The 14,521-nt window shown below is 38.9% G+C and overlaps 1 protein-coding gene across 2 annotated transcripts; it reads right to left on the bottom strand.

Annotated features, from left to right (window-relative positions):
• Positions 1–903: 903 nt before the first annotated feature.
• On the bottom strand, positions 904–13,621 carry si:dkeyp-117b11.1 (B-cell linker protein). 2 transcript variants are annotated; one of them, XM_019366186.2, is made up of 19 exons: positions 13,436–13,621; positions 9,953–9,978; positions 9,807–9,880; positions 9,683–9,720; positions 9,214–9,304; positions 9,053–9,120; positions 8,939–8,954; positions 8,741–8,812; positions 7,761–7,789; positions 6,727–6,766; positions 6,543–6,618; positions 6,308–6,338; positions 6,092–6,128; positions 5,902–6,004; positions 5,473–5,510; positions 5,173–5,216; positions 3,215–3,283; positions 2,727–2,885; positions 904–2,585 (listed from the first exon to the last, which is right to left on the bottom strand). In XM_019366186.2, the coding sequence occupies exons 1-19, from the start codon at positions 13,436–13,438 to the stop codon at positions 2,469–2,471; spliced, it is 1,131 nt and encodes a 376-aa protein (XP_019221731.1). In that variant the 5' UTR covers positions 13,439–13,621; the 3' UTR covers positions 904–2,468. The 2 variants fall into 2 exon arrangements, with proteins under 2 accessions (XP_019221731.1, XP_003451076.2); XM_003451028.5 differs by having other exon boundaries at positions 9,807–9,841; positions 13,436–13,618.
• Positions 13,622–14,521: the final 900 nt, after the last annotated feature.

Genomic DNA, 14,521 nt, shown 5'->3' with positions numbered 1-14,521 from the left:
ACTAAATGCAAAAATGACTGGGGGAAATTTTAATAGAAGTTATTGTTAGCTACTTTTCAGTGGCTGAAATGATATATTAGACCATTTCTCATACCAGCAGTCACCCTGTAGCAGAGCTTAAAGATTAAAATTACACTCACTGGTTCCAGGAAGTTATTTAGCAGATTTTACTTATTTATGCAAATATTTCTATTTGCAGTCCCACAAACATCTGTGTTTTTAGCCACTGCTGTGACATTACTAGACAACATAAAGCATTTTAATTCCCTTAAAAACATTAGTCAGTCGGTCAAAATTAAAGAGCGCAGAAACATGATGATGCCTGGACTGTTAAGCTAGGATATGAGTGTCATATGTAACTGCACCACGTATAGGCGCATTACATACATAGGCTAAAACGTTGCATTGCCTCTAATCCATGCAATGCAGGTAATTTCAGTGTTTCATCTATAATGTAAATTGACACTTTTGTTGATAAATCACATACTAATGATTCTTCTTTGTCTTCTTCTTTTGGCTGCTCCCTTTAGGGGTCGCCCCAGCGAATCATCTGCCTCAATCTAATTCTATCCCGAGAATGCTCCTCTGTCAACCCTCTGCATGTCCTCCTTCACATCCATGAACTTTCTCTGAGGTTTTCCCTCTTTTCCTCCTGCCTGGTGCTTCATATTCCGCATCCTTTATCCAACATATCCACCATACCTCCTCTCCACACATCCAAACCATCTCAGCCTAGTCTCTCTAACTTTGTCTCCAAACTACTGTCACGCTGATGTATTCATACCTAATCTTGTCCATTCTGCTCACACCCAATGAAAAACTTCTCCAAGTCTGCCACGTCCAGCTTGGCCTTCTGTCTTTTTATCAGTGCCACCATCTCCAAACAATACATAACACATCATAGCAGGTCTCACCACCATATTTTATTCTTTTATCTACAATATTAGAAAGAAACACGAATTAGACAAAAATCTGTGAGCAAGCACCTGGTGAGTGTAGGAAGGAAAAACACCGTAAAAGCAGGAAGAACCTTCAGTCCAAAACCAGACTCAAGGAGGTTCTACACACAGTTGGAGACAGAGTTTAATCACTGATAATGGTTAAATGCAATAGTGGTGTATAAGCACATTGAAAAAGAAAAGCTGCAAGTGAAGAAGAAAGTCTCAGTGCAACATGAAAAGACCCCCCTCCACACACACACACACACACACACACACACACACACACACACACACACACACACACACAGCAGGTCGAGTCTATTGCAGCACAACTAAGACATGGTTCAGGGTCACCTGATCCAGCCCCAAATAAAAGCTTTATTAAAAAGAAAGTTTATTATAGCTTTAAAAGTAGAGCTGTCTCACATATGCAAACTGGGAGCTGGGAGACTCCTGACTTCTTTATACAGTATCACACTAATTATTCTACCAGGTGGTTTTAGGTTTGGTTTTATGATTAACCCTCACAGGAAGCATGTGAAACCACCAGTGTGTGGTCGGCAGCTGCATGCAGCTCTCATCCACCCACAGAAACCAGGATATACCACAAGCAAAGATTTTAAACATTCAGGTTTCTGAGTTTACTTAAAGGACTTCAAGTAACATCAGTCATTTGCAATGTACTTAACTCTCTGAAATAATAACAGAAATCACAGAAACTCCAAATAAAGACTTATTTTCAGTTATGGGATCTAGGGCAAATCATGGTTATTAAAGACGAATAGTAAACATAGATAAGTGTATGAGGAAGTTAAGAAAATGATCAAATGTAAAGTTTTTGTCTGTTTTGCACAAATTTCTACAACAATACACTGAAAAGGCAGAGTACAGCATAATATAATAGGTCAAAGTCATTAAAATAACCAAATGGAAAGATACACACTTAAATTAAAACTCGTAGTGCATACAGATATTTATCTCAGTGGTGCATCACACATAAGTATTATGATATGAATGAGCAGGAAAGATATATATATATATATAAATATATATAGATAGATATATTAGCTGCATTCTGTGAAGCTCTTGAGACATTTTAATGCTTCATAACAGCAGAACTTTGCAGTTTGTATTTTTTAAAATGATGACAGTAAGGCTAAACATCCTCACAGCACGACTGGTACAGAAACTGAGTGGCACAGTTTCCTTTTTTAAGAGCCTACCATCAACAGTTAACTATTCATTACGATGACAATATGGTGCAAACAGGCACCGAAGTTGATGAGCTCTGAACTTCATGCTATCTTGAGGCAGCTGTGTGTCACTGAGGATTTTCGACACCTCTGTGCGCTGAAAGTTACCCTGTCTCCTTTCACTTATTTAAAACGAAAAAAAAAGTACTTTTGCTGTGTTATAGATTCCATAAAGATGAAACTGCATTTCTGGGATTGACACCCAGTAGCCCTGCAGTGAGTGACTGTGCCATTATCCTCATGATTCGTCTGAACAGGTAGTTGCAGTGTAGTTTTAAGTGCGTACAGGGTGGGTTAAATGTGCTGTGTGCTTGGCCTGGCTCTTGCTGTCAATCAGCAGCAGTTGGTTATTCTTGTGGTAAGAAATCATTTCATCCAGGCTGTTGAAAGTCTAAGAGTAAGCAGAAGATAAAGAGAGAAGTGTGATTAAATTATGCCTGAAATTCTTCATAGGCTACAGTAACTCCTGAATTTTTCTATCCTGCTTTGTCTTTTCCTTCCTCCATTTAAAATCAGTCTTATTTGCTTTCACCTCTTCGTTCTTTTTGCCTTCCTTTCCAAGAGCATAGGCTTTAGTTTCCACCAGGAAGCGAATGGGAATGTTGTACACCTTCTCCTGGTAAAGCACAGCAAGGGTGTAGGGCTGGTGCGTGCTCTGGGCAGAGCTGTATCGGATGAGAAAGGCACCGTCCTGCAATGAGGAGAAAGGGAGGAGAGGAGGAAAATCTAATAAATAAAACTAGATGTAAAAGAACATCTTAGGAAACTTTGATAGATATGAAAGAATGCAGGCTATAACAAAAACTGATAAATGGATGAATCTTGGAATGAATTGGGGGAATGTAAAAAGACTCGACATGCATCAGGGAGAGTAAGTGGAGGAAATGGAAAATAAATCACTGCCATGGAGCCCTGAAGCTGTCTGACTCAGGTTTAGCTTTTGTTTGAGTTTTATGTTTGAGTTTCAGCGAGACATACCATCATTATCTTTTTATATCACTTTAAAACTACCAGGTTTACCTTGTTGATTCTCTGTAAGAGATCCTCTGCTGTCTTTCTGTTGCAGTCACCAGCAAACCATTCTCTATCCTGAGATATAAACATACAGCAGATATATCGATAAGAGAATCAAACCCACTTCAATGGAAGATTGTTTATATACAGGGAGTGCAGAATTATTAGGCAAATGAGTATTTTGTCCACATCATCCTCTTCATGCATGTTGTCTTACTCCAAGCTGTATAGGCTCGAAAGCCTACTACCAATTAAGCATATTAGGTGATGTGCATCTCTGTAATGAGAAGGGGTGTGGTCTAATGACATCAACACCCTATATCAGGTGTGCATAATTATTAGGCAACTTCCTTTCCTTTGGCAAAATGGGTCAAAAGAAGGACTTGCCAGGCTCAGAAAAGTCAAAAATAGTGAGATATCTTGCAGAGGGATGCAGCAGTCTTAAAATTGCAAAGCTTCTGAAGCGTGATCATCAAACAATCAAGCGTTTCATTCAAAATAGTCAACAGAGTTGCAAGAAGCGTGTGGAAAAACAAGGCGCAAAATAACTGCCCATGAACTGAGAAAAGTCAAGTGTGCAGCTGCCAAGATGCCACTTGCCACCAGTTTGGCCATATTTCAGAGCTGCAACATCACTGGAGTGCCCAAAAGCACAAGGTGTGCAATACTCAGAGACATGGCCAAGGTAAGAAAGGCTGAAAGACGACCACCACTGAACAAGACACACAAGCTGAAACGTCAAGACTGGGCCAAGAAATATCTCAAGACTGATTTTTCTAAGGTTTTATGGACTGATGAAATGAGAGTGAGTCTTGATGGTCCAGATGGATGGGCCCGTGGCTGGATTGGTAAAGGGCAGAGAGCTCCAGTCCGACTCAGACGCCAGCAAGGTGGAGGTGGAGTACTGGTTTGGGCTGGTATCATCAAAGATGAGCTTGTGGGGCCTTTTTGGGTTGAGGATGGAGTCAAGCTCAACTCCCAGTCCTACTGCCAGTTTCTGGAAGACACCTTCTTCAAGCAGTGGTACAGGAAGAAGTCTGCATCCTTCAAGAAAAACATGATTTTCATGCAGGACAATGCTCCATCACACGCGTCCAAGTACTCCACAGCGTGGCTGGCAAGAAAGGGTATAAAAGAAGAAAAACTAATGACATGGCCTCCTTGTTCACCTGATCTGAACCCCATTGAGAACCTGTGGTCCATCATCAAATGTGAGATTTACAAGGAGGGAGAACAGTACACCTCTCTGAACAGTGTCTGGGAGGCTGTGGTTGCTGCTGCACGCAATGTTGATGGTGAACAGATCAAAACACTGACAGAATCCATGGATGGCAGGCTTTTGAGTGTCCTTGCAAAGAAAGGTGGCTATATTGGTCGCTGATTTGTTTTTGTTTTGTTTTTGAATGTCAGAAATGTATATTTGTGAATGTGGAGATGTTATATTGGTTTCACTGGTAAAAATAAATAATTGAAATGGGTATATATTTGTTTTTTGTTAAGTTGCCTAATAATTCTGCACAGTAATAGTCACCTGCACACACAGATATCCCCCTAAAATAGCTAAAACTAAAAACAAACTAAAAACTACTTCCAAAAACATTCAGCTTTGATATTAATGAGTTTTTTGGGTTCATTGAGAACATGGTTGTTGTTCAATAATAAAATTATTCCTCAAAAATACAACTTGCCTAATAATTCTGCCCTACCTGTACATGACCGCCCATTCCTGAAACAAACCTACAGGGTCTGTGTCTCCTTCGACAAGTGAATGTGTAAACCACTACACTAAGAATGATATACGTGTATAGAGAGAGATTTTTTTCCTTAATAAGAGACTAATTGTTTTGTTTTGTTTTTTGTTTTGGGGTTTTTTTTTGGGGGGGGGGGGTTCTTTCGAATTCAGGATTTTTGGTTTTCACATCATTGTATAAGTATTTTTAGCTAAGTAACAGTTCACCTCTTACCTCTAGGCTGTTTTGTCTGGTCACCCTCATACCACCATGGGAGGCTTAAAACACATAAAGATAAGTTACTTGTCAAGCACAAGTTCATGGGAAATCTGTATTTGGCAACAGTCAGATGTTTTGCTGGTTGGTTTTTTTTTTTGTTGTTGCTTTTTTTGTTTTCTTTTTTCTTTTTCTTTTTTTAAGTATGATGAAAACTGTGTTTGGATTACATCAAAGTGCAAATATAAATATACTCAAAATGATCATCAGTTGTCCCTTTGGATTTAATAGAGACTTAAAAAAGAAAACTGAGCTTACCCACAGGCTTAGTGTCTGGTATTGGAGGATTTGGAGGGCTGGAAAATAGAAAAGAAGGCTAACATTAGACACTAACTGAGATGCACACACTTGCAGGTCTTGTGGATGGGGGTCAGCTCTAGTGGTAACCTCAGGATCAGGTGCTGTGCCAAAATGTGATAATCCACCCCAAAAATCATTGCCTGTATTTAAACTGTTGTAAATTACTTGTTGGCTTACAATCTGTGAAATACACATCAAGTATATCTATCATGAATGACAGAAGTCCTGTCACAGTTTTTGGCATATATATATATATATATATATATATATATATATATATATATATACATATACATATATATATATATAGGTGTTCCCAGAATGTTTTAGTCACAAATTGTACAGTATATATAGATTCACAAATTCTTTGTATTTGTCAGCTCTTGCCTGGCTTTAGGTTCCTTCATGTTTGGTGGCAGATGCGGCTTAGCACCAGGAATTGGTGGAGGTGGTTTTGCAAAAGTGGGACGTCTCTCTTCTGCCGAAGGACCTATAGAAGCAATGTATGTACTCCTTATATCTTTTGAGCGTGATCTGTCTGGATTTATTTAATTAGCAAGGAAGATGTGGTTCTGACCTCTTTTTCTGTCCTCTAACGGAGGCAAAACAAAATTCTGAAAAAAGGGAATAAATGTTACTGCTGTGTCATACCTGTAAGTTTAATTTCAGACACTGGAAATGGGAATATGGAATTTAAAACTCAGCTTGTATCATGACAGCTTACTTTAAATCAGGACCCAGCTTAGCATAAGATAATTAAAGATGAAGCACAGAGATTAATATACACACTCACAGACTTATCTCTGGGGATTGAAGGCTTCTTTCTGCAGACAGTGAGAGGGCTAATGTTTATTGCATATTTACTAACCAGGACTTTAAAACATAATGTCCCTATTATAAATACCATATTTGCATTAAAAAAACACGCACATCATTGTCTAGAATGCAAAGCTATAAAGACATATTGTATCATAGCTTGCCTGCAAATAGGATGAAAGCTGCTTTGAAACAGAGTGAGATGAACTTACAAGGGTATATGAGCAGGTGCCGGTGTCCTGGGAGACGGAGGCATCTTCATGGGCCCACGCGGGGGAGGAGAGCAAGCTGGAGAGAGGGGGGAAAGTAAAAGTAACTTCTGGTTTTCAAACACTTTCATACAAACTTGTAATCAATGCCTCAGAACTAGTGCCTATGTAGTGTGTTTGAACTTACCTGCTTCTGGTTCTAAATAAAGGTCATCATCATCATCCTCCTGTAATGCAAACCAACAAATATGATATGCAAAGGGGCATTAACCTCCTCCATACAGAAGAAAACATCAAATTACATTCATGCAGCTGTGCAGTGAGCATTTGGCTTTTGGTATTAGTGACTTATCTAAGATTTAATGTTCATGTAAATGTTTATCTAGGCATGGTTAGCTCTGTTGCTTCACACTAAGACAGTCCGGGGTTTGACTCCACCATCTGTGTGGACTTTGCATGTTCTCCCCATGTTTGTGTGGGTTCTTTCTGGCTACTACAGACAAACATGCAGTCAGTGGGTTTAGGTTATGTGGTGATTCTAAATTGCCCATGGGTGTGAATGTGCGTGCAAATTGCCGTGTCCCGTGACACACTGACAACCCGTTCAGGGTGTACCCTGCCTCTTCCCCTATGATAGCTGGGATAGGCTCCAGCCCAGAATACCCATCCATCCAGAAGAAGATGCATGGGTATTGGTAAATTTATGTGTTCTTGTTAGTGTAGCAAAAGACAACCGACTGCTCATAAAAGGCCCTTATGAAACAACAGCCCCCTCTGAGTGCAGACATGTCGTGGGTGACTCCTTGCACCTCCTACACAAACACTCAGACTGAGATGGAAACTCTTTTGTGTGTATATTATTACACACAAAAGAGTTTATATCTTCTATATTGTGTTTAGTATTAGTATATGCAGGCATACACTATTAAAACATCCCTCGTTTAAAGTGAGCCCTGTAGGAAGAGAAAAAAAAAGGTGCCCTCATTCTTTGGACTTTCCGGTAATCCAGGTGTGACTGATCCAGCTGGCCTAACATTCAGCTTCATGGCCTGCTCAGCTGTCCAGCCAGCATCAAATGCAAGTGTGACTAGTTCCACTAGTATTACAAATATAATGAGACTTAGGCTTCTAATCAACCAATCTGTTAACATCACTAATTCTATACATGACACCTGTCACCCACTTGCCATGCAAAAGAAAACATAATAATGTTAAAGTCACCGCTTCTTCAGTCGGATCCAGGTACACATCTGAAATGCAGAAAAAAAAAACTACTAGTGATCTGTGTTGCCATATCACAAATATACAGTGGTGATGCTTACCAGCATGTGCACACAGAATGAAGCACCCATTCAGTAAGTTAATAGAATAATCCTTAAGTTAGTCGTCTGTTTACGACACAGCACCAGCGATGAAAGTGACTACCACAAATCTATTTACCTATGAACATACTTAAAATACACAATATTCAAATGAAAAATAGGCCTGTTTAAATTTTCAGATTTTTTTTCTACTTCACTAAATATTAGCATCAACATGCTGGTCGTTTTCCTGTTTTACACAGCAATCTATGTCAGCTGAAGCTCTTTATTTCCATAAGAGATGCATCAATACAAACTGGGGTGAGAAATGGAAAAACTCCTTCTGCTTAAAAGCATTTTCCTAACCCAAAATTATTAAAAGAAAACACCGTATGTAATATGATTAATATAATACTGAAAAATATCCACAATTTTAAGTATCTAAACCTATTTGAGTGAATGTATGTGAGTGTAGATTGAAAGGGGAAAAAAAGAGATATTCATAATTTTGAAATGCGGAAGGTTGTTCTGAGCCCTGCAGTTTTTGGTTTCTTGCATGTTATTTTGTAGTGTTTAAGGTGCAGCTCAGTGGCACTACAGCAGGTGGCACTCTCCTCTTTGTTTTGGTCTCAGGTGCAAATTATGTTGCTGCTGGAAACATCAGGCACAGGCTACAAGTGTTTAGCAACCTGAGTTTATCAAGCAGCTTCTGGAAATACCACATGGCTAATAAACTCATAAACATATTATAGTCTTCATTAATATTATTATTATTATAAGTAGTAGTAGTAGAAGCACCCATATCACTCCTTAAAGAATCTTCCTCTCAGTCAGTTTTCACTCAGTTACACTCTGGTGCACTCTTCCTTTAAAATAATACTTTGTGTTGGTACTGATTACCTTCCTCTACAGGGACTGTCTGAAGCGGCATCTTCTTCCTCCCTGGCTTATCACTTCTAATGACCTCAGGTGCTGGAGAGAGATAAATGTATTTATGTGATTCATTAAAGTACACAAATGAAAGCATAAAAATGCAGGAAATGAAAAAAGGACTGATGAGATTTTTAAAAAATCATCAAACAGAGGTGAGTTACTTACGTTTGCTGATGGCATCCTTCCGTTGCAAAGGTTTCCGAATGAAAAAAACAGTTACAACATGGTAAAACATCTAGGTTGACAGGCACAAAGAAATAGACGCTGAGCTTGTATTACCGAGAATTTGCTTGGTCTGGGTGGAGGTGCAACCTGCCTCGGTGTTACACCGGATTTGGATGTCCTCTCTGCAAAAAGTAGAAAGAATTTCAGGGGAAAAGACAGTTTTTCACTGTCTGTGGTATCTGTGCTGAAGTTTGCCATAAAGACTCAGATGTTACCCAGATAAACGTTCTCCTCCACTTCTCTCGGTGGCACTTTGACAGCCGGTCGCTCACAGGGAGGAGCTTCATACATGTCATTGTCATCATCCTGCCGTGAGAAAATGTTGTTACTCTTAACAATCTTAACAATTATTTCCAAACAAACTATAGAACTTTCAATATTTTAGCAGTATGGCTGCCATGAGATAGACTGCTGTTCTGTTCAGTGTGTACCCTGCTCTAATATTGTAAAGCTATTTAGTTTTATCATGATAAAGCATTGCTACGTATTGTTATTATTGAGACCGGGATGTCTGCTTGATTGTGAGTCAGCTGCCTTCACAATACATATTGCTTTTGGCCTACTCAGTATTTAAATCCTGCCCCTAAAAAATACCCAAGACTTGAATGAAAAAGTACAAAAATATAACAAACCTATTATAAACCACACACACGCAATTTAAGAACTTGTTCTCTTCCTACTTACAAATTCATCCTCCGGCCACCCATATGCTGCATTGTTATCTGTAGGACACAAACATATATGAATAAACATAAGAGATGTACAAAAGGCATCAAAGCAGCTTTAATAAAGTGGAACCAAATCCCACCCGTCCTCCTAGGAGGAGCTGGAGGTCCAGTGTGTCTGAAAGGAAGAAGGGAGAAAAGGCATGGACAGTGCATACTTTAATACAATAAGCTTGTATCAGGAAAGAATGAGAATGAATGAGATTTCTGTCTTGGTCATTATACTCACAGGTTCTTCAGTTTTCCAAAGAAACTCTGAAAAACACCAGAAACCACAGAAATTAATAAACAAATACCCAGATTTCATGAGACGAGTAGATGCAGAGAGACAGAAACACAGATATTTAGCTGTCTCTATGTGACACAGCCCATTATTCTTAAACTGCATGCCTGGCTAATACTGATTTACTTTTAGTTACTTATCAGCTTCATCTGTCTGTCTGAGTCAGTTTCCCTCTTTGGGGAAGGTCACATAACAATGGAGCTTTATTTGTTGCAGAAAAGGAGACAAAAACACAGTAGCACCTGAAGTATCACTGTATCATTTTAAACAGGATGTAAATGCTTCAAAATGTTTGTAGCGTATGTTTTTGTGGTGTAATTTACTCTCAGAGATATATTAATCTTTTATCTGCCAATATAATATATGAAAGTATAATGAAAGCATACACTATAAGACATTTCCTGTTTTTTTCTGTACACATTAGATAATTATTATATGACATCATTTGCTTGATAACCTAAAGCTGGTTTTTCTTCTTTCCTGAAACATGCCGCCTTTATTGTCCATAAAGCCCATGATTACAGAACACCGGGCTGTATTCACAGTTTCCACCACCCTAAACATAAAGTCACATAAAAAGAAAGTTTTTACAGGGCAAGTATGAGCACCTCTGTAAAAGCAGAAGTTCTGGCAGTTTGTTTCTTCACAGTTTTCAGGTTTGTGTTAACACAATGCCACGATCTTCCCAGACATGAATGTCCCAGCAAATTCACTCCAAGGTCTGACTGTGCAAAGCTCAGAGAAATGGCCAAATCCCAGGAGCTACATCTGTGACTCAGCAGGTGTCAGTTTTCATGATAAATGTCAAAGTTCATAACAGTACAAATTTAAAAAAAAAAAAAAAAAACTGAACACACACGGCTCATTTGGAGGAGTTGCCAGGGAAAAAACCTTTCTTTCTTCTTTCTTCCAAAGGATATTGTGAAATAATGGACCAACAAGACCAAAGTGGCGATCCTATAATGCACAGTGCCACATTTGGGAAACCAAACACAGCACATCAGCTCAAACAACTAACTACTGGAAGTGTGATGGTTTGGGTTTGAAGTGAGTTTCAAATTGCCGTGAACAGAGAGAGTGCTGACGAAAAAACAAAACGTTGCTGCAAAATCAAAAATGTCAAATTCAACTGACATTTGCCGCTCCCCACATGGACAAGCAAACTAAGTTTTACGGTCACATGAGACAAAGATTTAGCAATTTGGCCACAATATTAGGAAGGACATTTGGAGGATGAATGTGAGGCTTTCAAAACTAAGGACACTGTACCACCTGTCAAACACTTTGTGCTCTGGGGCCATTTTGCGGACAGTGGTTGGAATAATAAAGAATGAATTCTTCAACTTCACTCCAAATCAAACAGCAGACAGTTGAAACTTGGTTAAGCTGGGTGTTCCAGCAGGACAATGATCCTCAAAACACAACAAAACTGGTTTTGGACTGGATAAAGCGGGCTAACATTGACCTTCTGATCGCAACCCAACTGAAAATTTGTGGGCAACACTTAAAAGCCAGGTCTGTGCCAGGAAGCCAGCTAGTTTAGACGGACTCCACTAACTCTGCCGAGAGGAGTGGTCAGCCTTCCAAACAGAATATGCTTGGTAATGGTTAACAAAAGTATCTGGTTGGCGTCCAGCTTGCTTTGGAACATTTAACCAAATACCAGTGGGGTCTATCAATATTTCTATACTTTTGACCCTGTGTGCATTAGAATAAATTGGACTTTTGCACCCAATTCTTCTTTTTTAAAGTCATTAAATGTGTATGTTATACAATCATTCCCACCTGAAAAAAAGAGCAGTTTAAAAAAAATCATTAAAAGGCCAAAATTACCATGACATTCATGCCCATGATGAGGGTATGTCAACTTTTCCCAACTGTACCCTCATGAATGATCTGTCTGGCTTTTGATTGCTGCTACATCTTTTTAAAAATAAGCTTTGAAACAAAGGTGTACTAAAAATATTTGTGAAATTCAAGTTTATGTGTAGCTGTTTACAGCTGAGGTTACAGAAGACGGTGGAATTCACTACAAAAGTAATATCAGGAAGTTGAGTTTGTCCTAGTGTGTGAGGCAGCTGTAGAGGAAGTGTTGATGTAATGTAAATGATGATAAACAGGCAGGGAGAGATCGCTTTCTGTCTGTGCACACAACACCTCAGAAAACAGGTGTTTCAGTCCTGATAAATGAGGAGCAGGGGAAAGGTGATAAAAAAGGAGAAGTACATCACTAGTCAGCTATTCACGGCATTCTCTCTAATCCCAAGCATGTCTACATTTTAAGGCTGAGTTCGGTTACAGTAACAATGCTAAGATTTGTCTTAAAATAAGAGCAGTGTTAAAACGCTACCCATAGATGAGAGATTTTTAAAAAGCGGAGCACTTGAAAAAAGTGGTATCAGAGTCCGTGGGAGTAAACAGGAGGAAAGAGGAAAAAGTTGCGCAGCTGTGGAGCGAAATCTGATGCAAACAAGGACTAGACACGCATTATTCAAATAATACACTATTCATCTGTTATCACGAGCAATTATATTTGATAGGAATTAAAAAGTAGTTTTCATCTCAGAAACTATCTTCACAAACAGGTGCCATGAAATTTAACATTTGTTTAAGGGGGAAAGATTATGTTCTGCCTTTTCTGCACTAGTTATATTGCAGTCACACATCAACAGCTTGTTTGTGTTTAATGTTTGTTAACGTACGGAAGAATGTACCTGCAAGAACTGTTTGCTAAAAGCAAGAGGAACTTGAACCCTGTTGAATCACATATGCAAAGAGACTTTTTGTGTTGCCAAAATACTTCTGCAGCTCCATATCATTTATACAGTGTGAGCAGATAATATGTTGAGACATAAAAGAGTTAAACGTGCAAAGATTTCAGTTCAAACGTTAGCCGGTGTCTCTACAAGAACCTCCGAGAGAGTTGGCAACATATCCACTAAACTGTATAAAAGATCACAACAACAGTCGTTTAATTTTTCTCAAACCAGGAAGTAAAACTGAAGCGCAAATTAAAAATAGCACCAAACCCAACTGTGACTCAGTGTTTGATCCAACAAAATCTAATAACTTCAGGAAACCATCAAGCGACGCACAAACTTGTTTGATTTGCCAGGGGACATTTATTTGGTCGTTACAGATGCCTGCAGATAAAAATTTACCTTCAGCTTGTCTCTAAACGTTAGTTTTCTGGGATATTTTCATTGTTTACCCTTTAAACTCTCGTACAATCACATCTTTAAAATGATCTCTGCCGTCGTATCTTTCCCACGCGCCGAACTCCAAAGAAGAAATAAAGGTGAGATAAAAATAACTACATGGAAGTTTTACAGTGGGCCTCGACAACACCTGCTCACTTACTTCTCACTCCACCTAAAGTTATCAGACCATAAACCAAAATATGACAAATTTAATTAAACCGTACTTTACCATTTTCACGACTTGGGGACGCGTCTCACAGCTCAAGTCATGAGGATATGTCTTTGTTTCGGTCCTTGGATGCAAATGGCTTTATAGATTAAAAGCGTGCGAGCCAGAGACAGTGTGAATCAGCTCTAGCTGGTCTCATTTGCATTTCCTACCTGTAACAGTAAGAGAGACAGCCTCACCTGCTGCTCAAATGTCTCCCTTTAACTGACCTGCTGCACAGCTCGAACATGGCTCCAAATTTCCCTACCTAACAGTCTTATAACCAACTGAAATAGCTGATTTGTTGCAGGCAGCAAAGGACATTCTCTTTGTATGCTGTAAAAATAAAATATTAACACGGTATATATGCATTTAATGAAGCTATTACGCCTAACTAAATGGTAGGACCTCTCTTAGCATGTGATGTTAGAGATACTTTTATTTACTTTATTGAACCTCCAGGAGACAAAATGCTGGCATCATAACTTTAATGAAGGTATCATTTCTTCTGTATTCTGTATTTTTTTAACTAGGAAAGTGAAGGTTTAAATAATGCTTCAGTATGTTTGATGAATCATCACTCACATTTGGTGTGTAGTAATACACTGGATTATTAAAATACAAATACCTTTACATTGGTAAAAGTAAAATATAGCTTGTAAGAGTAAAAAATTACATTTGCTTCTGTAACATAATGAAATCAAATCACATAATAAATTCAGTTCTTGTGTCATGGATTCAACAAGGTGCTGGAAATGTTCCTTAGAGATTTTGGTCCATGTTTACAAGACAGAATCACACAGTTGCTGCAGATTTGTCGGTTGCACATCCATGATGTGAAGCTTCCATTCGAAAGCATCCCAAAGGTGTTCTGGTGGATTGAGATCTGGTTACTGTGGAGGGCATTCAAGTACAGTGAGCTCATGGTCATGCTCAAGAACCCAGTTTGAAAGTCTGAGCTTCATGACATGGTGTGTATCCTGATAAATGCAGCAACCAGCTGGGATTGGTAAACTATGGTCATAAGGGGATGGACATGGTTGACAATGATACTCAGGTGGGCTGTGGTGTTTAAAAAATTCTCAATTGGTACTAAAGAACATAAAG

Source organism: Oreochromis niloticus, linkage group LG12, assembly GCF_001858045.2.
Source record: "Oreochromis niloticus isolate F11D_XX linkage group LG12, O_niloticus_UMD_NMBU, whole genome shotgun sequence".
NCBI classification, from domain to species: domain Eukaryota; kingdom Metazoa; phylum Chordata; class Actinopteri; order Cichliformes; family Cichlidae; genus Oreochromis; species Oreochromis niloticus.
The sequence above is the reverse complement of the archived record's forward strand: the minus strand, read 5'-3'. Positions and strand labels throughout refer to the sequence as shown.

Coding starts and splice junctions, on each gene's coding strand:
- si:dkeyp-117b11.1 (XM_019366186.2), bottom strand. Junction 9,121..9,213: donor GGAGGAGAACGTTTATCTGG/GTAACATCTGAG, acceptor TACTTTTTGCAG/AGAGGACATCCAAATCCGGT. Junction 3,284..5,172: donor CCAGACAAAACAGCCTAGAG/GTAAGAGGTGAA, acceptor TTTATATCTCAG/GATAGAGAATGGTTTGCTGG.